Raw genomic sequence first — 22,582 nt, 5'->3', positions numbered from 1 at the left:
GTTCTTTTCAGTGCGCCAAGTGCGTGCTGCAACGGGATCTCGGTTTATCGTCTCATCCGAATGACTTGACACTGGTTGCGCTCTGCTGCTCCTGTCAGCATTGGGACTCCCCTGTGCAATATGATTTAATTCTCCAGGTGCGGTGGTCAAATGGTTTGGGCGTTGGATTCCCGCCCGTGTTTCATGAGTTCTCGTTCGTTCGTTCGTACTTCCTGAGTTCGATCCGCGTCGCACCTGATGGGTTAACGGTGGAGATTTTTCCGATCTGCTAACGCCTGAACCCCCTTTGTGTGTATACGGATGTAGAAGATCAAATACGCACGTTAAAGATCCTGTAATCCATGTCAGCGTTCAGTGAGTTACAGAAACAAGAATATACCCAGCATGCAACCCCATATGGCTGCCTACCTGTCCGGGTAAGTAAACAAAAACAGTCATACACGCAAAACGCTGCATGTCTGTGCGAGTGTGTTTGTGTGCGTGACTGAAACCTGCCTGAATGACACAGGAAACGAATGACGAGCGGCCAATGGCACCTGTCAGTCGGTTCTACCCGGGCGGGCAGTCTGTAATTATGGAGATAACTCCGTGTTTCTGAAGCACTGAGAGCTTTGTCTCTGACCGAGAACAGGTGCTGTATAAGTATTCATATCATCATCATCATCATCATCATCGTCGTTGTCGTCAACGTCGTCGTCGTCGTCATCCTCCTGTCCCTCCTCCTCCCGTGATGAGTGGCCTGACGGCGACCCGACATTAACAGACTGCAGCCTGTGGCAGAACCAAGTGTGGCCATGCATGGCACTTCGGGAGGAGGGACCTGGCGATAATGAAAAGTTCTTTAAAAAAAAGTTTTGTGTTCCGACGTGTGGATAATGAAAGGTTCTAACGAAACTGTTTTGTATTCCAGGTTGACACTGTTCTGCAGAGCCTGATTGTCGACTACACGTGGTATTGGCGTGTGTTTATACGTCTGCGCGTGTGTGTGCGCGCTTGTGTGCGTTAGAGAGAGTGTGAGACAGACAGAGTCACAGAGAAAGACACACACACACACACACACACACACACACACACACACACACACACACACACACACACACACACACACACACACAGATTCTGGTTTTGTTCTTTGTTCCCCTGACTTTTTTCTGAAGTCAGTGGATATGTCTTTGCATCAAAATGATATCAACCTTGACAGGGCCTTCGCCGTCATGTAGACTTCAAGCAATATTCAGTAAAATGAACAGGGCGACATCGTTTTTCATTTAGGCTTCATCCCCAAAGCGCGAACTTTTCTTTTCTTTCCAACATCTCTTTTTCCACAAGACATTAGGTAACTCAAAAGCGCACCCTGAGATTGCTCAAAAGAGCAGAATGCTTAAGTTCCAAAAGCGCGAATGGCTGATCTTAGAGGGGCAATGGTGCCAGTAAACTTACCGTGTACATTGTACATATAGTCGACATGCCCATGCCGATGTATGGTAAAATAACTATCATTATTGCATGTTGTGTTACAATATTTTCTAACACAATTATTAGGTAAACATGTCAACGTTACACACACACACACACACACACACACACACACACACACACGGCGTTAAAGCATTGATGACTTTACTTGCAGCCCCCTGTATCTGTTATACCTCCTTGTCCGAATGAAGAGTGTTGTCTGACAGTTGCTTCCTGTATTTCACAAATGTGAAAATAACTGGAAAGAATGGACAGTCCACTCATTCCACCGGCGCGCGTTTGAACATGTGGTCAGGTTTTGGTCTGCCCCAGATCGCGCTTATGGTATGACACTATCTATAGTTCGCGCTTCTGGGGTCGCGCTTTTGGACGATTCGCGCTATTGGGCTGCCTCCCCGTTTTCATCATTCAACACGTTCTGCTGCAAACGTTGCGGATGTTGTCACAGAGGCTTGAACACGCTCAGTGGGAACGGTAAAGGGAGCGATGGACTGACCGGCAGTTTTGTACGACAATGTAAATCGTGTATATCTAGGATGAGCGAGAGAAAAGAAAGTCACCTTACCATTCAGAAAATCTGCAGAATTCAGACTTGTTGTGTGCGCAAACTAACTCGTTTCCATTTTTATCAGAAAGTGTCCCACAACATTAATCGTCTGTCGATGAACTTTCCTGTTCAGCATTGCAAGTGCACACCAACAGTCACCATCATGGAGCTTTACAAGAACAAAATCTCCGTGCTGTGGGACACACTGCGCTGCGATCTTTGTCAGACACACACAGAAGTAAAGAACACAACTTATTCTTCGCTGCTTTCTGGGACAGCGAGATGCAAGGACCCAGAAGGCCATGCTGATTTTCGTGTGGCACTGCCTCGCTGATATTCTATGACCCCAATGTTCCATCCAAGCTTCTCTACAGCTTGGACCACACTTAACTATGACCACGTGGGAGGAAAAGTTGGATGCCCTCGACAGCGAATGTCTTCCTAAGATCCAAGGCATTAAATGGCATGATTTTATTTCAAATGAAGAGGTCAGAGAGTTCCCATCGGCCTCTCATATCACCCATCATCAAACATGTCCGTTGGCTTGGACAGGTATTGAAGCTCCCTGCAGAAATAAAAAGCCACGAACTGGTGGGAGAAAGAGGGGACGGCCCAAGATGAACAGCCGGCAAACAGTCGAGGGAGACCTCAGACCTGTCGACAGAGGATGGGGTGACACCAACAAACTGTGAACCGCGAAACGTGTAGCGCTTTGACTGCATCACACCAACGTGGGAGCATCAGAAAGCAGCGCACTTTCTGAACCTGAAGAACTTTGGACACGGATGTGGATGGAGCTTGCATCGATGTGCGCAGTCGCAGACAGCGGCGGACAGTGGATCAGCCCCTTTAGCACCAACTTTTCTACAGATACCAACCAATGTCAGAAGTCAGTCGCGCGAGAAGGGAATTTAAGAGTGTTCACTTGCAGTGACCGAGAGTCGGGACCAGGAAGACAGCTCCAAGCTGACGGGGGTTAGCTCTTTGTCCTGAACTGAACTGTGAGTTTCTCCAAGTGTGTCCTCAGTGACCATGGGCAAGTGTGGAGTGGGGTGGATACTGCTGGCTACAATCTTCTTCTTGGGTAAGAGAGAGAGAGAGAGAGACAGAGACAGAGACAGAGACAGAGACAGAGACAAATAATGAATGTATGCATTAAATGAATGCACGAATGAATGAATGTAAGGCAAAACTTCGTTTGTAGGGGTGTGAACAGATGAACAAATCATTCACTGATAAACATGAACGATCATGTCTTCCAAGAAAACCTGAAATAGAAATACATAACAACAGTAACGTACTTTGAAATAACACATTCAAAACAACATGGTATAGTATTCAAATAGCAGCATGTAAACCTGTTGTTCAAAGTAGAGCAATTTCTCTTCCTTTGAATGCCTTGTAGATATGCACAGCATGATTTCTGACGGTACATTCACGTTTAATGCCAACAGCAATGTTAATTTAAAATCACAGGGATTAATGTAATACTTTGGATGTGTCGATCTTTTTTTTCCAAACATTTTTTTATTCAGACAAAGGTTTACATACCAAATAAATAAGGAAGGCACAACAATATAGCGTTCCGAACATCAAACCATTCCACATCAAGCATCACATCGGCAGAACAGCAAATATCAATTCAAACATTGATCTGTGTGATATCATAACACACGAATTACAATGAAATTGTAGTAATGACAGTATACTATCTGTTCACACATTGCTTCCACTGGTACTGCTGAGCCCAATTCATATCAAAGTAATATAGTTTTACATAATACAAATCTTAATCTTGTACGACAGTCTGTGATGGTCTGGGTTAGAATCCTTCTCTCGCCCTTTCTCCCCAAATCAAACTGAGCGTCCAGTCGGATGCGACGGTAAACCTAGGTCCCGTGTGTGGCGCAATGAAAAAGAACCCATGGCAATACAAGTATTGTCCTCTGGCAAAATGATTTTTAAGAAATCCACTCTGAAAGGTGCGCACCCCCCCCCCCCCCCCCCCCCCCCCCCCCCTACACACACACACACACACACACACACACACAACTGAACACCGCATGTGTGTGTGTATGCGCGCGCACGTGTGTGTATGCATGCAATCAAGGCTTGACAAAGCACGTTGGATCAAGCTGCTGGTCAGGCATTTGCCTAGCAGATGTAATGTTGCGTATATGGATTTGTCCGAACGCAGCGACGGCTCTTTGACAAACTGAAATCGAAACTGAAATGGATGATTCATATCTTTACATCGCTTCACTATTTCTTTTTCTTTCTCTCATTGTCCCTTTTTCAGTTGATGCTGATTTACTTCAAAGATACGGACAGCTTGTTATATTTTTTGTGTTCAAAATGTGGACAGTTCAGTTTTTGTATCTTCACCATCGACATTGATACGAGACGGGGAATAGAAATAAAGTCACATTTTCATGTTTTATCCGTGTCTGTTTCTTTTTCTGTCCGTCTGTCTGTTTGTCTTTCTTACTCTTTCTCTATTCCTTCATTGTGTATGTATCTCTCTCTTTCTCACTTTTTCTCTCTATCCCCTTTCTGTCTCCACACAACCATCTTTGTCTCTGTCTGTGTGTCTGTCTGTCTCTCTTTGTCTCTTTCTCTCTCTTCTTTCATTGTGTACATTTCTCTCTCTTTCTCACTTTTCTTTCTCTCTATACCACTCTCTGTCTCTGTCTGTCTGTCTGTCTCTGTCGATCCACTTCTCTCTCTCATTTTACACAAACTAGGAGTGAAAGAGAATATACTAAACGCACTACAGAGTATGTATGGAAATGTTAAGCCCGCATGCGTATTGCAAGCAAAAAAAAAAAGAAAAAAAAAAGAAAAAGCTTTTCATTGCCTCAAGGGTGTAAAACACGGTGAGATCGCAAATCCTGTTTTCTTTTCTTCATTCATTATCGAGCTGGCTCAGGACATCATTAAAAATTGAAAATATTGTATGCAACTGTTCTCTGGTGTTCGTGAAAATGTTTATTTTACCTTTTGCAGATGATATCATTTTGTAATCAGACACTCTTGCAGGCTTAGAAAACGAACGAAATAAACTTGCACATAAATGAGATGAACTAGGATATCATGTAAATCATGACAAATCTAACATTGTTATTTTCAGAAATGGCGGGCGGGGGGGAGGGGGTATGTGGCAAAGAAGGGTTTATGGTTCTATAAAGGTCAAATAATGGCAGTGGTAAAAAGGTGTCAATAACATTTTTAGAACTCTTGGAGATTTTGTAAAACTGTTTGACACACCAATACTATTGCATGGAGCAGAAATATGGTGCTCGACACAACAGAACGCAGTGGAAAATGTTCACACTTTTGCATTAACGAAATTGCTAAATGTCAGCCCCCGAGCCCCAATGAGATTATGTACTGCGAAACTGTTACTCCTTATATGTTTCTACCCATGTTGCTTGCATCAAACAGTGGTTACGGTTAACACCAGTTGATTCCAGACCTCCACGAATATCCTACAGCATGCATCTGTCACTTCGTGATGATGGTAAAATTTGTTGGGTATCTCATGTCTGTAATACTTTATACCAGACGGGTTTAGACTTTGTGTGGAAAAATCAGGGCGTGGCAAATCAAGGTTTATTCCTGGGATTTTTCAAGTAGAGACTGATAGATTGTTACTGCCAAAGGTGGGATGAACATACCAGCATGATCACAATATTTTATTTTTACCACACATGAAATAATCAGTATCCATGGAATCCTACCTTACAGCGGTTACCAACGAACATAACCGTGACATTTTGATGAGACTTAGAACAGGAATATCCGAACCACAAACACACACACATACATACAAATTACACAGCTGTATCAGAGCAAAATCTCATGTACTTACTCTGTTATAATGCTATAGAAACGGAACTGCATTCTTGTTTCAACAGCAAAGAACTGAATGATTTATGATAGGAAGTGTATTTCTTTACTAAAAAAGGAAGAAGAAAAAACAACAACAAAGCTTTGTTCTTGGATAATTGGGCTTCAACGTGCGCGCGCGCGTGTGTGTGCATGCATTGCCTTATAGCCCTGTCGTTTTTGCATTGCCTTATAGCCTTATAGCCGTGTCATTTTGCATTGCCTTATAGCCTTATAGCCGTGTCATTTTGCATTGCCTTATAGACCTGTCATTCTTGAATTGCCATATAAGCATGTCACATGTCGTTTTTGCATTGTCATATAAGCATGTCATTAAATTTTATGCATTGCCTTATAGCTGTGTCATTTTGCATTGCCTTATAGCCCTGTCGTTTTTGCATTGCATTATAGCCCTGTCACTTTTGCATTGCCGTATAGCTTTATCATTTTTGCATTATCGTATAGCTCTGTAGGTTTTGCATTGCCTTATAGGCATGTCGTTTTTGCCTTACCTTACGGGCATGTCGTTTTCGCTTTGGTTTATAGTCATGTCGTTTTTGCATTGCCATATAGCCCTGTCGTTTTTGCAGTGCCTTTCGGGCATGTCGTTTTTGCATTGCCATATAGCCCTGTCGTTTTTGGATTGCATTATAGCCCTGTCGTTTTTGCATTACCTTATGGGCATGTCGCTTTCCCCCCAACAGATCCGGTCTGTGGATTGCAGTGGGAAAATAAACCCGCTGACGTCGTCTACGCCTGTGCTGGGAGTAAGGTGACACTTCCGTGGCGCTTTGAGGTAGGCGAGAGTTTGGCAGTGGTGTCTTCGTTGGTCTGTTCTGGTTTGTAAGAGAGAGAGAGAGAGAGAAGGGGTGAAGGGGACGTGATGGCGAGCCTCTACCTCCCCTCCACTATATATCACAACTCACACACCTCTCTCAACTCACACCTATACTAAACTATTAAAGTGCAAACTCTTAGGAGTCGAGACGACAAGGTGTAGTGTCAGGGTTCAGCAGCAACAACTGTTGTTGACTGTAACGAATGTCACCTACATGTTTGGCCTGTATCAGTCCCTTGACCATCAGAGAGCAGGACTGCTTGTTGCCGAATGTGTGTGCCACAGTCAGAAAGGCTTTGTGGAGAGGATGGTGGCCACAGTGATGCAGTGGCATGTGTAAACCGGTCGCTGATGTAAGGATAACATAACACATCTTCTTCTGCTTCTTCTTTTCGTTCTCCATTTCGTTTTCTTTCTTTCTTTCTTTCTTCTTCTTCTCATCATCATTATCATCATCATCATCATTATTATTATCATTGTTATTGTTATTATTATCATTATCATCATTATTGACACATGCACCATTCCATAAAATGGTTGCGACATCTCCAACCCCGGAAGGTGACGAAGAACGAAGCTGTGACGGGCGTCAGCTGGATCCACGATGGCGCACTGTCTTCCTCCCTCATGGCCTCCATGGTTCACGATCACTTCCTGGCCACGGGTGATTACTCTGCGCGCGTGCGGCACGTGCAGAATGGCGGACTTGTGGTGAAGGACTTGGTGGCGGAAGACACCGGGAACTACAGCATAGAGGTCAGCGTGGTCGCTGAGGGTCTCTTCCGCTCCTACCAGCAAACTGTCACCGTGCAGGTGGGAGGTGAGAGGTTAAGGTTAAAGGTCCCATAGCCTTTTACATAGAATGCACACAGAATACAGAATACTTTTTATTATCTCCACTTTATGGTGTGAAACACATAAACAACAATGTTACAACATAACGAAGATAAAAAACTGTATATTGACTTATAGCAAATTCCACATACCATTACCACAGGTCACGCACATGCAACAACAACAGTAGACATACACAATATAAAAATGTTAACTTGGAGTGAACTACATAGACAATAATTACTATAATACACATGCAATATCCACAGTTAAAGACATGAAATATTATAAAATAAGCAAACATAGACATCATGATAAAAAGGTACTATTCAATAGCTTGTTTAAAGTAAATGGCACATCACGCATAAACACACTTTAGAATACTTTCTACGGAATCACACCTGTGTCATCTCACAGAATGAATGGGTTGGAGCTGGAGACTTGCACCCCCCAACTCAACCCCCGCCCCCACTCCCTCATCCTAGGTGGATAGTGGATGCCATCTTTGAGCCCCTTTGCAAACTGAAGCCAGTGGAAGTGTTCAGTCAGCCATTTTGCCACTCATGTCAGTGTAGCGCGAAGGGGTAACTTCATATAATATTATAACCGAGCGCTCAGCTGGCTACGATGACTGCTTCACGGCAAGCTTTCACTTGCTCGTGGCGTTAGTTAAGCTGACATTCCTGTGTGTGCCTCCAAAGCAAGTTTGCACTACGTGTCACTGCAGTTTTCCTGTGATAACTTTGGTAGATAAACCATTGGCAGATATCAATCAAGACACAACAGTTGGCATGTAGTGGGGGCTAGCATCACACGATTTCATCGAAGATACATGGTTACAGTTCAGAAACTATCACCAGTTAGCAGACGACTTCTCAACGGATTGACGGCCAAATACGAGTAATAATATAGCGTCCAGTTGGCTTCAGTTTTCCTGGTTAATGAGCTATCAATCACTGGGAAGATCCACCACAGGCCTCTAATATTCTGAGCCCGAGGATGGCGCCCTGCCCTGCGATGTTTTCTGCAGCAAGGCAAACGTCAAGGACGGACGGAACGTTCGCATCGTTTTCGGGAATGTCTTTGCTTTTGAAGAAAACAGGCTGAATGGTGGTGAAACTCTCCATTGTGTCAAGAAGGAAACTCGGCAAATGTCATAGAAAACAAAAATAAATGAAACAATGCCAACAGCAGTAATGACTTTGGTTCGGGGAATGCAGAAGACAACCCCGCTGTCAAAAGAGAAATCGCGAGAGAGGTTTTGTTTTCTTGTTCTGCTTGTAAACTGCAGGCATAACTGACTTCTCCGCACATCATTTCTCTTACTGAGACAATGAATTTGTTCTGATTCTTATTCTCGTGAACTCGTTTTTGGATACGCTTTTTTTATAATGTGACTAAAACATTTTCCGATAAAAACGTGAACTGTTTCACATAAGATAAATCTCTGAGAATGGTTTCTGTGCGTTTCTGACCTTTTTTCTGTAGCATGTATCTCTCTCTCTCTCTCTCTCTCTCTCTCTGTGTGTGTGTGTGTGTGTGTGTGTGTGTGTGTGTGTGTGTGTGCAGATGGCCCCATGGTGAAAGGCGACCTGAGGGCTGACCAGGATCCACAAGCACGGTGGGACGAGGCCTCACAAGAATGGAACATCCGTCTGACCTGTGGCTCCTTCACCTTCCTGGGGCCGCCCCCTGTGGATGTCGTTTGGACGGTGAGACAGAGAGGGAGAGAGGGAGAGGGGGGAGACACAGAGAGAGAGAGGAGGGGGAGATATGGAGAAAGAGAGGGAGAGAGAGAAAGAGAGAGAGAGAGAGAGGGGGGGAGAGACGGAGAGAGAGGGGGAGAGAAAGAGAGAGAGAGAGAGAGGAGAGAGAGGGGAAGGAAGGGAGAAACAGAATGAGACAGGGGGAGAGGGAGAGAGAGCAGGAGAGAGATAGGGGAAGGAAGGGAGAGAGAGAGAGAGAGAGGTGAAAGAGAGGGAGAGAGAGGGTGAGAGTGTGGGGGGAAGGAAGGGAGAGTGTGAGAGGGGGGTAGAGGGTGAGAGGGGAAGGAAGGGAGAAAGAGAGGGGAAGAGGGAGAAAGAAAGAGAGGGGTAGAGAGAGTTGGGAAGAGAGTGAGAGGCGGAGAGAGGGAGAGAGAGAGAGGGGGGGCGGGAGAAAATGAGGTGAGAGAGAGAGAGAAAGAGGGAGAGAGTGAGGTGGGAAGGAAGGAATAGAGTGAGAGAGAGGGAGAGAGAGGAAACAGGGGGGAGGAAGGGAGAGAGAGTGTGACAGAGAGGTGAGAGAGAGTAGGGTAGACAGAGAAAGTGAGGCGGAGAGAGAGGGAGAGAGGGAGGGGAGAGAGGGAGGGGAAAGAAGAAGGAAGAGAGAGAGAGAGAGAGAGAGAGAGAGAGAGAGAGAGAGAGAACGAACAAACGAATGTTTTATTCAGATAAGGCCAGAGCCCCTTACTGAAGGGGGATTCATTAATAAATGATAATGAGAAAATGACATGACACAGTAAATAGACAACTCAGATCAACCAAAAATAGTTAACACAATATCAACCAAAAATAATTACCACAAATATTCCACAACATTCACGAGATAACTGTATGTAATCTCTTCAATGCTTCATGTATATATGTATGGCTACGTTATACAGAGTACATTCCTGCCTTGAAGACATGAGTAAATTGAACCTAGAATTAGACGGATCTGTATGATATTTCGGTTGAATAAGTTTTTGTCTAAGGTAACATAAAGCATGGCAACATAACAAAAAATGTAATCCATCTTCTTTACCCAGACTGCATAAACGGCATGTATACATAGGGAGAGAGACACAACCCTACACAAACTGCTGATTCCATTCCCACCCCCACCCCACCCTCCTTTGTCTCCCCCACCCCCCTATAGACCCCCGACGGAGACAGCAAGGCCAGCTCAGGTTACGAAACGGGCCATTTCTACCTGTCTCTGCTCACACCTGTACGGGGAGGTAACTACACGTGTTCCATTCCCGAAATTCGTTTCCCGGACATCTGCAACCGCCAGCATGGCGGCCACTTCATGGCTCTCTCAGCCTCCGTGGGCGTGGACGAGGTGAAAGCGAGGCTGTCCCTGCTGGAAGCCAATCAGGAGAAGCTCCTTGCCGACAACGCCCACCTGCAGGATCGGCTGAGGAACGTGGAACAAGCTCACGCCAGTGACATGCAGAACGCGTCCCAGTACTTCCGAGGTATGGTGGGGCTTTGGTGTCATTCTGTACGTTCTGTGTGTGTGCATACATATATATGTGTATAATTATATGTGTGTGGTGTTGGGGGTGGGGGATATGGGCGTATGTGTGTGTGCTTGTACAAGTAAGTGTGAGTGTGTGGGGTGGTGGGGGTTGGGTGGGCTGTGTATGGGTGTGAGTGTGCGTGTGTGTGTGTGTGGAGGGGGGGGGCGGGTGCAGGGTAATGTGTGTGTGTGTGTGTGTGTGTGTGTGTGTGTGTGTCTGTGTGTCTCTGTGTGTCTGTGTGTTGGTGCTCATGTACGTTTGTGTATTTGATCGTGCTTTCATATCTGTGAAACTGCATGTTTGTTGTATATCTGTTATGTATGTGTGTGTGTGTATGTGTGAACGTGTGTCTGCATATTTTACATTTATTTGTTTATTTAACATCATTTTGTGTGTGTGTGTGTGTGTGTGTGTGTGTGTGTGTGTGTGTGTGTGTGTGTGTGTGTGTGTGTGCGTGCGCGCCTAGAGTTCACTTAATCAAGATTTGGCACCTTTTAAATATTATTATTAGTAGTAGTATTTTTATGTATGTATCTTATTATTATTATTATTATTATTATAAGCCAATCAGGAGAAGCTCCTTGCCGACAACGCCCACCTGCATGATCGGCTGAGGAACGTGGAACAAGCTCACGCCAGTGACATGCAGAACGCGTCCCAGTACTTCCGAGGTATGGTGGCGCTTTGGTGTCATTCTGTACGTTCTGTGTGTGTGCATATATATATGTGTGTATAATTATATGTGTGTGGTGTTGGGGGTGGGGGATATGGGCGTATGTGTGTGTGCTTGTACAAGTAAGTGTGAGTGTGTGGGGTGGTGGGGGGTGTGGGGGTTGGGTGGGCTGTGTATGGGTGTGAGTGTGCGTGTGTGTGTGTGTGTGTGTGGAGGGGGGGGGGGGCGGGGGATGTGTGTGCAGGGTAATGTGTGTGTGTGTGTGTGTGTGTGTGTGTGTGTGTGTCTGTGTGTCTCTGTGTGTCTGTGTGTTGGTGCTCATGTACGTTTGTGTATTTGATCGTGCTTTCATATCTGTGAAACTGCATGTTTGTTGTATATCTGTTATGTATGTGTGTGTGTGTATGTGTGAACGTGTGTCTGCATATTTTACATTTATTTGTTTATTTAACATCATTTTGTGTGTGTGTGTGTGTGTGTGTGTGTGTGTGTGTGTGCGTGCGTGCGTGCGTGCGCGCGCGCGCGTGCGCGCCTAGAGTTGACTTAATCAAGATTTGGCACCTTTTAAATATTATTATTAGTAGTAGTATTTTTATGTATGTATCTATTATTATTGTTATTATTATTGTTATTATTATTATTATTATTATTATTATTGTTATTATTATCATTATTATTACATTTACTTACTTTTTTTGTTCTCAGGGACTGACTAAGCGCGTTGGGTTACGCTGCTGGTCAGGCATCTGCTTGGCAGATGTGGTGTAGCGTATATGGATTTGACCGAACGCAGTGACGCCTCCTTGAGCTACTGATACTGTGGGGCGCTTTGAATGTCATTATGTAGGTTGTGCGATTGTGAATCCATTCCACAGGTTTTATGGTGGCGCTTTTGGTGTCATTCTGTAGATTCTATGTCGGCACTTTGGGTGTCATTACGTAGGTTCTAAGGCGGCGCTTTGGGTGTTGTGTGTTAGCTTTGGGTGTCACTCTGTATAATCTATGCTGGTGCTTTGGGTGTCATTCTGTAGGTTCTGTGGTTAGCTTTGGGTGTTATACTGTAGGTTCTGTGTGTGCTTTGGTTGTCATTCAGTAGATTCTATGGCGGCGCTTTGGGTGTCATTCTGTAGGTTCTGTGGTTAGCTTTGGGTGTTATTCTGTAGGTTCTGTGGTTAGCTTTGGGTGTTATTCTGTAGGTTCTGTGTGTGCTTTGGTTGTCATTCTGTAGGTTCTGTGGTTAGCTTTGGGCGTCGTCCTGTAGTTCTGTTTGTTCTCCCTAGAAAGGATTCTGTGGGTTCTTTTCAGTTTAGATAGTATCCCCACCTTCTTGAAAATCTGCGCTAGAAATGTGTTTGTTAAAAGCTAAAACTGAACGTAACCGTGCTGAACTGAACAGGACTGGATCAAAATGAACTAACTTTCTTTCTTTTTCGTCCATTCTTTTCCATTTTTTTTTTCTTTCGTTTTTTTTCTTACTTCTTTCTTTCTTTTCTTCCTTTCTTTCCTTCATCTTCTCTTCATTTCTGTCTTTCTTCCTTCCTTTCTTTCTGTCTATTTCTTTCTTTCTTCCTTCTTTCCTTCTTTTTTCTTCCTTTCTTTCTTCCTTTTTTCTTTCTTTCTTTCTGTCTTCCTCCCTTTATCCCTTTCTTTCTTTCCTTCGTTGTTTTACTCTGTGTTTAATCAATCGATTCCTTCCTTCCATTTATAATTCTCTGATGTCAACAGGCATGGTGACCAGCCTTGGAGACCAGATAGACGACATGAAAATACTGTACATCAAGACTGCAGACCTGGAGCACAAAATTGGTGTGTGTGTGTGTGTGTGTGTGTGTGTGTGTGTGTGTGTGTGTGTGTGTGTGTGTGTGTGTGTGTGTGTGTGTGTGTGTGTGTGTGTGTGTGTGTGTGTGTGTGTGAGTGTGTGTGTGTGTGTGTGCGTGCGTGCGTGTGTGTGTGCGTGCGTGCGTGCGTGCATGTGTGTGTGTGTGTGTGTGTGTGTGTGTGTGTGTGTGTGCATGGATGTGTCTCCATAATTTCTTCTTGAGAAATGACCTGAGATATAGTGACCTAAAGCTCCAAGTCAAAAATATTAATTAAAACCATTGTTTATATTCTCTCTCGCATCTAATCTAAGCATGTTCATCTCTCTCTCTCTCTCTCTCTCTCTCTCTCTCTCTCTCTCTCTCTCTCTCCCTCTCTCAGGTACAGCTTTAAAAGGTATACCTATATACTGATAGGAAGCTAACGAGCGTCCATACACGGAAATCAGTTTGTGTCCCAGGGGAGTTTAACAAGGTTGCCTGCTATGCTCTTTGACGTCTTCCCATTTGTTTGACGAATAGCCACAGAAAGAGCCAATACTGTTGCGCCTGGATACAAGTGATTTCAGGCGCAACAGATGTTTTTTTTCTTCAGATGACGTTACCTTTGTTTTCACGTGTAGGAGTGTATGGTTTTCGCGCGCTCGTGTGTGTGTGTGTGTGTGTGTGTGTGTGTGTGTGTGTGTGTGTGTGTGTGAGAGAGAGAGTCAAAAACTTTATTACTAAAAAGATTTTAGGCATCGCCCAATCTTCCAATCTTTCCTTGTCACAACAATAACAATAACAACATTAACGATAACGACACAACAATAATGATTTTGTTAACACTGCTACATTTACTGCTACTACTACGAATGATAATCAGAGAGAGAGTTTGGGGGAGATCCTTTGCCCTTTTTTCTTCTTTTTTTTCTGTTTACTTTTTTTCTTTCTATTTTTGCTGTTGAGGGCTGGATGAAAGAAAAAAGGAATTGTGCTTACCCCACCACCCTCGTGAAATAAACATTCGTTTCATTTCGTTTCAGCTCCCTTCCCTCACCCTCTTCCACACCATTCTCTCTCAGAGCACCCCTCTCTTTCTGTCTGTCTCTCTCTCTGTCTCTCTGTCTGTCTGTCTCTCTCTCAGCCTCTCTCTCTCCCCCTCTCACCACAGTCACCTTAAAGACGGGAATGAAATGTACAGCTGCCCTGTCCGGACCCTGCAACCCAAGGAGCCACGTGGAGATCGATGACGCCTGGAGATCCGTTGACCAAGGCTCGGGTTCTAACTGCGACAAAAATCTGAATCCTGGCTGGTACCGCTTCTTTCTGCACGGAGAGAATGCCGTGATACCCACAACCTGTGTTCCTGTAAGACCCGAAACTGTGTGTGTGGTTGTGTGTGTGTGTGTGTGTGTGTGTGTGTGTGTGTGTGTGTGTGTGTGTGTGTGTGTGTGTGTGTGTGTGTGTGTGTGTGTGTGTGTGTGTGTGTGTGTGTGTGTGTGTAAACAGTAAGATAAAAATCAAACAGTTAACACAAAACGGCACGATAACTGTACTGGAACACTGTCAACATATATCAGATATTTATGGCACCAAAAATATCACTATTTTCGAGAAATTAAACACACACACATACACACAGACATACATACGCACGCACGCACGCACGCACGCACACACACACACACACACACACACACACACATGCATACAGTACAAACACCCACGCGTCCACACACATGCATACGGTATAAACACACACACGCGCGCGTTATATGTTTATTGAGGAAATTGAAAAAAGAAGAAGAAAAAACAAATACAAAATATGATAAAAATCAGCATGTACCCTTGGTGCTGCTGCCACTACTATTCCTACTACTACTGCTGCTGTTGCTGCTACAATAACAACAACTACTACTACTTCTATTACTACTACTACTACTACTACTACTACAACTACTAGTACCGATCATAATGAGAGACCATGATAGCAATGCTTATGTCTCAGAACAGAAAAAAATATAATCCACTGCAACACAATTACCATCAACACCACCACTACCACTATGTCTGGTTGTGTTGCCCAGAGATCTCACTGCGGCACGGTGGCCACCATGTGGCTGGATCTGCAAGGTCAGTCTCTGCCCGACGTGGGGGACGAGGTCACCGCACGTGCGTGTGCTCATTGGACCTCAGGATGCTGCCGTACGGAATCCCCGATCACTGTGCGAAACTGCGGCCTTTACTTTGTCTACAAGCTGAACCCAGCACCTAATTGCAACCAGGCCTTCTGCGTGGAGCCTCGGAAGTGATGACGTCATCAGCCTGTGACCCCCTGAAGTGATGACTTTGTAATCATAAGTGATGGCGCTGTAATCCTCTGATACGATTATGTAATCACGACTTAGGTGATGACGTCATGATCCGGCAACCCGTCAAGTTATGACTGTGTAATCGTTTGATCCTCTTGATGTAATGACTTTGTAATCATCTGATACCAAAACGTAATCACAGTGTGTAACCTCAAACAACCTGTACTCAAAACGGAAGAACAGCGAGGCCAGGAGAGTACTCAGTTTTGGTGTAACGAAATCATAATGGAAACCGGTCCGGGGTTTCCCGAATGAAGAATGAAAGCAGCCTTTGGGTTGTCAGCGATGGTCAATGAAGTTCATTAAAGAATATCATCAACTTTAAGGGATAAAAGCTCTGGTTTAAGTTATAGTCAGTCTTTGGTCTGAAAACACGGCCACTGAAAACAATAAAGCTTTTAGGGAAGGGTAAGTGGTTGTAAGGTTTCACATCATATGTCCAAATTGCTCCAAAGACTGATGTCATGTGAAAGCACTGAAATTTTCTATTTTATTCTAAGTAGAAGTAGTAGTAGTTGTAGGAGGGGGAGAAGGAGAAAGATAGCTACGAAGCTTTTAAACAGTCCCTTCTTTGCTTCATAAAGTATTTTGGTAGAGATTTTAGTTAAGGTTCGACGCTTCATTTACAGTGTATTTATTCGTCAAACTCTCTATAAATAGTAGAATTGCCCAGTTGATTCTTGAATGAGTTAGTAGATGGTGCTTGTTATAGTTGAGTTGGCAGTTGATTCCATACATTAGCACGTCGATTACTGAAGCAAAACTTTCTTGTATTTGCATTTGAACTTTGTACACAATTTTTTCCTTCAGTATTTCTTGTGGAACTGTACTGAGGTGCAGAGAAGAACTGATCCCACGACACATCAGCATGACCATTCTAAAGTATATATGTCTCAAAGAGATCACCACGTTTCCTTCTCCCTTGAAGGGAAATAACGTGAAATAAGTTAATCAATCATTATAAGGCATGTGGCGACATTTGTGTACAAGCTTTGCGCCTCTTCTCTGTACCCTCTCAATTGTAACAGACTGTCACTTCAGAGGAGGACACCACACAACGTTTCCAAGTGAGGTCGCACTGGAAATTTGTATAATGTTACAAAAAATATCATGGTCAAGTTCTTGCATGCATTGTGTTCACGGCAGACTTGTTGATGTGTAAACCCACAACGAATAAAAAAAACCAACAACGAAAACCATTGCTTGTCCTGTTTATACCAACATATTTACAAGCGGTATAATCTCTTCCATTTGAAGATTACCAGCTGTAAATCAATCGCTGTCAACAAATACACACATATTCACTATCTTAATGTTATAGTGTGCCAGCAGTGTCACCCCCCCCCCCCCACCAGTGTCACCACCTGCACTCTGTCCCCTTCCCTCCCCATCCCTTCGCCTCCCCCCTCCTCCTCCCCACCCCTCCTTCTTATCTCCCTTCCCGCTCTGTCCAAAGCCCAGTCTTTGAGGTTGCGCCGACACCCGCGCCACCCTCCCTCCTCACCCCTACTCCCTAGTCGGCCCTCTTTGGTCAGCGACGCGGCGTCACCCGCCCCAGCTATAGGAACACGTGCAGTTACGTGATGTCTGCCGCGATACCCGTGCTGAGCAGAACATTCCGTGTGGCGGCCCGTCTTTCAAGTCATTCCCCATCTCCCCTCCACGAACGCAACTGACGTAGATGGTGGGACTTCGGAACGAAAGCTAGGGAAAAGTTATGCTAATTCGAACTTTGATCAAGCCGGCTAACAGGCCCAGAGTTGTATTGTCCCGTCTCCCCAATCTCTTTGTGACGTAAACGGGTAAACTTGTCATCATAGAATGTGTATAGACAAATGGGTTGAATTGTAGCGAATCAGATCAGTCTGTTGGATTGGACGAATTGGGATCAAGCAGTGAATCTGTCAGTCATTCACATAGCGTCATTAGGACAAGCAAAGATTGGTTATTTCAGTTCAACTAGTTGGGGAGTGAGTGGTATAGTTTACATTAGTATACACAGTATGTTGTGGGAAGGGATAAAACCAGTCAGCACAGCCAGTTCTGAGCTGTCTCCCAGAAGAACTGACTGACACAGGATGACTGACTGATCAGTGATGTGAGGAACAAGGAAATCCCTGTTGGGCTGTGAGTACATGACTTGTAATGGTTTTATGTTATGTTGATAACTTAGTTGTGTTGGGAAACTATGTTTTATGTCAGTGGACAGCCAGTGTAAGTTGATCTTGTGGCTTGTGGAAAGAAAAGGGGTTAACGTGTGAAAGCTACCCATTAAGTGAGGGAAGTACTGCCTATAACTTTTGAGTCTCCCCCCCCCCCCCCTCTATTTTGTTACAGGTATCTTGTTCTGTATTCTTGATGTATTACTTACTTGTTTTGTATATAGTAGGTGCTGTTGGTTCAGTGTGGACTGAACAGATCTATGGGCTAACACACTGTCAGTGTGTGCTGAGGGTTTTTCATGTGTGTGTGCACATGGGGGTAGCAGCAAGTGTTGTGGAACACATGTTTGAGTTATTGGTAGTTGTGGTAACATGTGTAGGAGTTGTGTTCTGTGTCAGTGGTTTACTTTGTTCAGACAAAGTGGGAAGGAACATTGTAATGTGATTAGTGAGTTGGCAAACTATGAGAGCATTGAGGGTCAGTGCTATGTTGTTGCACATTGCTGTTTACCAGATATGTTGGAAGTAATGATTTCCTTTCATGTACTTGTGTCGGTGGCATACCTTGTGAAGACAAAGAGATTTGTTTGGTAATGGTAGCACACAGTTAAGTTGAATGATGGGTAACATGAGTTGGAACACAGGGTTGTATTGGTCAGTGATATGTTTTGTACACAGTATGGTAATTGGTATGTCACTGCTGGTGGCAGGTAAGCTTGATGAAGCTTGTACCTCACACAGATCTTTGTGTGAGAGTAGTGCATACTGGTGGACATGTGATGAAAGGTGCTGAGAGGGTATAGGCCTTTCATGTCAGTGATGTCAGGATATTTTGAGATTTTACTGACCTGGGTTTTGGTTGTGTGTTTGTGTTCCAGGTGTGCTGCTTTAGGTGTAGGGTGAACTTTTACTATGTGCTGCTTATAGGTGCTGCTTTAGGTGTAGGATGATCTTTTTACTGTGTGCTGTATTGTAAAGTAAACACTCTATAAAAACCACTCCATGTGGCCCTGCTATTGATGTGAGGAGAGAGTGAGTGAGTGCAACATTAGTTGATCCCATATTTCCACCCTTGCATAACTCCCCTCTCTCTTCTATCAGAATCGAACCACACTTTGAGTTTTTACATTAACATTATGACTGACATTACCAATTAATCTATAAACTATACAAGGAACAACTGAAATAGAATGTATTCATTTACATGGAAAACAACCGGAATAGAATATATTCACACATAAAAAAACATTTATATAGAATACTTTTTCTCAAAGGAATATTTCTAAATATCCTTTCAACAAAAATCTTTCATTTTGTCATCAATTCAAATATGCATAAAAACCTCATAGAATCACAATATCAGACTCGCATCGTCATAAAGAAGGTTCTGACAAGAATTATCTCCCTTATACTTTGCAATTTGTTTTCCACCTCCGAAATTTGACTACATTCGAAAACGATTTAATCTTTCATATATCACAATAGATTTATTTCATAAGTCGTCACATAAAAAAAATCCACAAGCATTCTCATTTATTGAGTACTGATTTCCTTAAACTTTATACCAACGATTATTCAAACAATGAAAGAATTCACTTCCAACTTTTCAGCAATGATTATACCATTATAACCAACCTGAAGTTCCCTCCTCCACTGCCATTACAAAAAGATTAAGTCCTCTTACCCAGAGCAAGCCGATTATAAAACAATGACAAGAAAATGAAACACTATTTTTGTTTCGTCAGTTTTCCTGTTACCACTGAGCCCCTACTCCCCAGTCAGAAAACTGACTCAGCACCGTCTGTCAATTTCTGTCTTGAACTGTTTCAAAAATATTATAACATTTGTACAATTATTTCCATTCCTTTATTATTTTAGTCGTCTATGTATTCCCCACAAAGGAACTCGTTTACAAGAAACCCAAATATACCCATTTACTATATCAGTGGGGGAAACACTGCATTGTGTTTTGTCAGGAATAAAATTTCTGTAACATATAAAATGGAAGACATACCCAGGCTCACACCTTCTGCTACCAATTCCAACCGAGGACAATAACGAAATCATTTTTATCTTCCTTTTTTGCACATTTATATATTTTGAAATGACGAACCCCCTTTCCCACAACAAATATAATCATGAACACATTCTTACCACCCGCCTAACGCTCTCTCATTCAGTTCAATTCCTAACCTACTTGAAAAATATCACATCACTCTAGATCTATACATAACAATGAAAGACAAGCTCAGACGAAGAACCAAAACTTCCATTTTGAATCCTAAGGAGGGAGCCAGCTGAAGAAAATAACACAAGGAAGGTCGCTGGTGCTCAATTGCCTGGCACTTCAAATTCCAGATGCATTCATCCTACTTTCATCCTGCAGCATTCTCTACAAATTTCATGCTCGCATCTCTCTCTCTCTCTCTCTCTCATACCAAAGTCGAACCACTTACTCATCATCCCAACTTCCGACTCTCCAGTCCGACCAATCAGAAGGGAGCACACAAAAACCGTGCATTTTGCTCCCTGACATGTTTGCTCTCTGTGTGTCTCTAATCATATTTCGACTTGCTGCAAACACATGTCACTTCTCACACACGTGCAACTACATTAACCAGCTTTCTCCCACAACCACAGAAGAGAATAACACGCAGAAACATAATACTCAAAAAAACGTTTGTCTTTTGCTTCTACATGAGGCACACGCGCACTGTCTTGACATTTTCACACAGAGAAATCTGTCGTGACAAAGAGTAATACAACACAAAGCAATACAATACAACACAAGAAGGGAAGAACAACATATGTTGAAGTATTTGCCCTGCACTGCACACACAGCTGGTCAGAAGCAGCAGGCATACCCAGGAACACAGGATGTCGCTGACAGTGACAGTTCTCACATATTGTATGCCCGAGGCTCGCGCTGGCTTCGAAATGAACTTTGACACTGTAGCTAGGCGAAAACGTCCTATCCCAGCTCTCCACAAGCCTAGTTCCATCATTTCTTTCACACTTGCGCAGCACATGCACACTTGACTGACTAAATTCTTGGTGACCGTTCTTGCTACAATTACTTGAGTTTCAACCACTTCAACTGGGCCATTAAAAAAAAATGCTGTGCCATGTTTAATCTCTCACCTACAGAAGTCACACACAGAGAGAGAGAGAGAGAGAGAGAGAGAGAGAGAGGAACATGCTTAGATTAGATGCACTGACTTAATAGATTAGCAATTTGAAATTTTATTCTACTAAAATTCTGAAGGAGTTGTTCAAGGATGCAACCCATGAAAATAATTTCATGAAATTTGATTAAATGTGTCAAATATTTCATTTGCCTTCAGACTGAATTTCAGTAAATCTAAACTGATGTCTTTTATGCTTAAAAAGAAATCCCCAAAACAACAACATAAAACACCGTCAAAATCTTCACAGTCAACATGGCGTTAAGCCACAACTAACTAACTAAACCAACCGCTGGAGGGTCTGAATGCGTGTGTGAGACACAATGGTAGAAAGGCCAAGAAAACCTGAGTGCATGTTGTCATCAAAAGAAGGCGGACAGCTGGGACTGACTTTTACTGGTCAGAAATGCACGTTTAGTTTATCCATAGACAGTCTCCCGCTGCCCCAAACCTCCTGAACGTGACTCGTCCTCTTGTCCTCAGCCCTACAACAGCCTCCCCTCCCCACACCTGTCACCCCCTCCCGCCTGCCACCAGCTCTTCCCGGTTTCCCCCACCATCCAATCGTCTCACACGGAGATGTATGTTCTGTTTAACGGGGGCAATAGCTGAGTGGTTCAAGTGTTGGATTTTCAATTTGAGAGTCCCGGATTCAAATCTCGGTACCGGCGCCTTGTCTGTAAAGGGTGGAGATTTTTCCGATCTTCCAGGTCAACATATGTGCAGACCTGCTTGTGGTTGAACCCTCTTCGTGTGTATATGCAAGCAGTAGATTAAATACGCACAACAAAGATCCTGTAATCCATGTAAGCGTTCGGTGGGTTATGGAAACAGGAATATACCCAGCATGTACATCCTTGAAAACGGAATATGGCTGCCTACATGGCGGGGTAAAAACGGTCACACACATAAAAGCCCACTCGTGCCCATACGAGTGAAAGTGGGAGTTGTTAAAATACATATGGATATATCCTTCACACCCGACACCCCATTCCCTGCCTTCCTACGCCACCTCTCCCCCCACCCCTCTCTCAATTGCCTGTGTTCTTTTCACTGCATTGTCTCCCCCCACCCCCGCCCCCGCCCCGCACCCCCTTCCTTTCTTCTCGCCGACACTGAGGACGGTGAGGGCGTTGTGATAGGAGACAGTGATAAAACCATGACATGTGAACAACATCTGTCTCGAACTCGTTCTTTACCAGCTGAAGGCTGATGCACACATGTGTGTTATCATCATCAACATTAGTATTATTATCATTATTGTTTGTTTATGTTTGCTTGTTTTAAATCTTTTACCGTCTCCGTTTTGAAGACTGTTAAGAATGTAAACTGTATGTACTTTTGTGCAACTTTTAAAAGTAGAAAATATGAAAACCTGCAGATGTTCACTCACGTGCAAGAAAACACAACAAACACCTGTCCTAACATTGCCACACACTAAACACGCACTGACAGACACACACACAGTCACACGAAGACACAGACAGACATACAGACAGACACACACACACACACGCACATACACACACACACACCTACCATT

The 22,582-nt window shown here is 43.7% G+C and overlaps 1 protein-coding gene across 2 annotated transcripts; it reads left to right on the top strand.

The window, feature by feature from the left end:
- The first annotated feature begins 2,914 nt into the window (after positions 1–2,914).
- Positions 2,915–16,888, top strand: LOC143282840 (uncharacterized). Of its 2 annotated transcripts, XM_076588668.1 has the most exons (9): positions 2,915–3,107; positions 6,616–6,707; positions 7,311–7,569; positions 9,153–9,295; positions 10,482–10,803; positions 11,412–11,519; positions 13,247–13,327; positions 14,522–14,688; positions 15,408–16,888. In XM_076588668.1, exons 1-9 carry the CDS (start codon positions 3,056–3,058, stop codon positions 15,630–15,632), a joined length of 1,449 nt encoding a protein of 482 aa, XP_076444783.1. In that variant the 5' UTR covers positions 2,915–3,055; the 3' UTR covers positions 15,633–16,888. The 2 variants fall into 2 exon arrangements, with proteins under 2 accessions (XP_076444783.1, XP_076444784.1); XM_076588669.1 differs by lacking the exon at positions 11,412–11,519.
- The last annotated feature ends 5,694 nt before the right edge of the window (positions 16,889–22,582 follow it).

Source organism: Babylonia areolata, chromosome 6, assembly GCF_041734735.1.
Source record: "Babylonia areolata isolate BAREFJ2019XMU chromosome 6, ASM4173473v1, whole genome shotgun sequence".
Taxonomy (NCBI): Eukaryota; Metazoa; Mollusca; class Gastropoda; order Neogastropoda; family Buccinidae; genus Babylonia; species Babylonia areolata.
Note: the sequence above shows the minus strand (reverse complement) of the source record. Positions and strands in the feature narration are given on the sequence as shown.

Bases quoted from the DNA above. Each gene is read 5' to 3' on its own strand.
- LOC143282840 (XM_076588668.1), top strand. From the start codon at position 3,056: ATGGGCAAGTGTGGAGTGGGGTGGATACTGCTGGCTACAATCTTCTTC. The intron at 3,108-6,615 runs GTAAGAGAGAGA...TCCCCCCAACAG, and splicing joins GGCTACAATCTTCTTCTTGG to ATCCGGTCTGTGGATTGCAG. The intron at 10,804-11,411 runs GTATGGTGGGGC...TATTATTATAAG, and splicing joins CGCGTCCCAGTACTTCCGAG to CCAATCAGGAGAAGCTCCTT.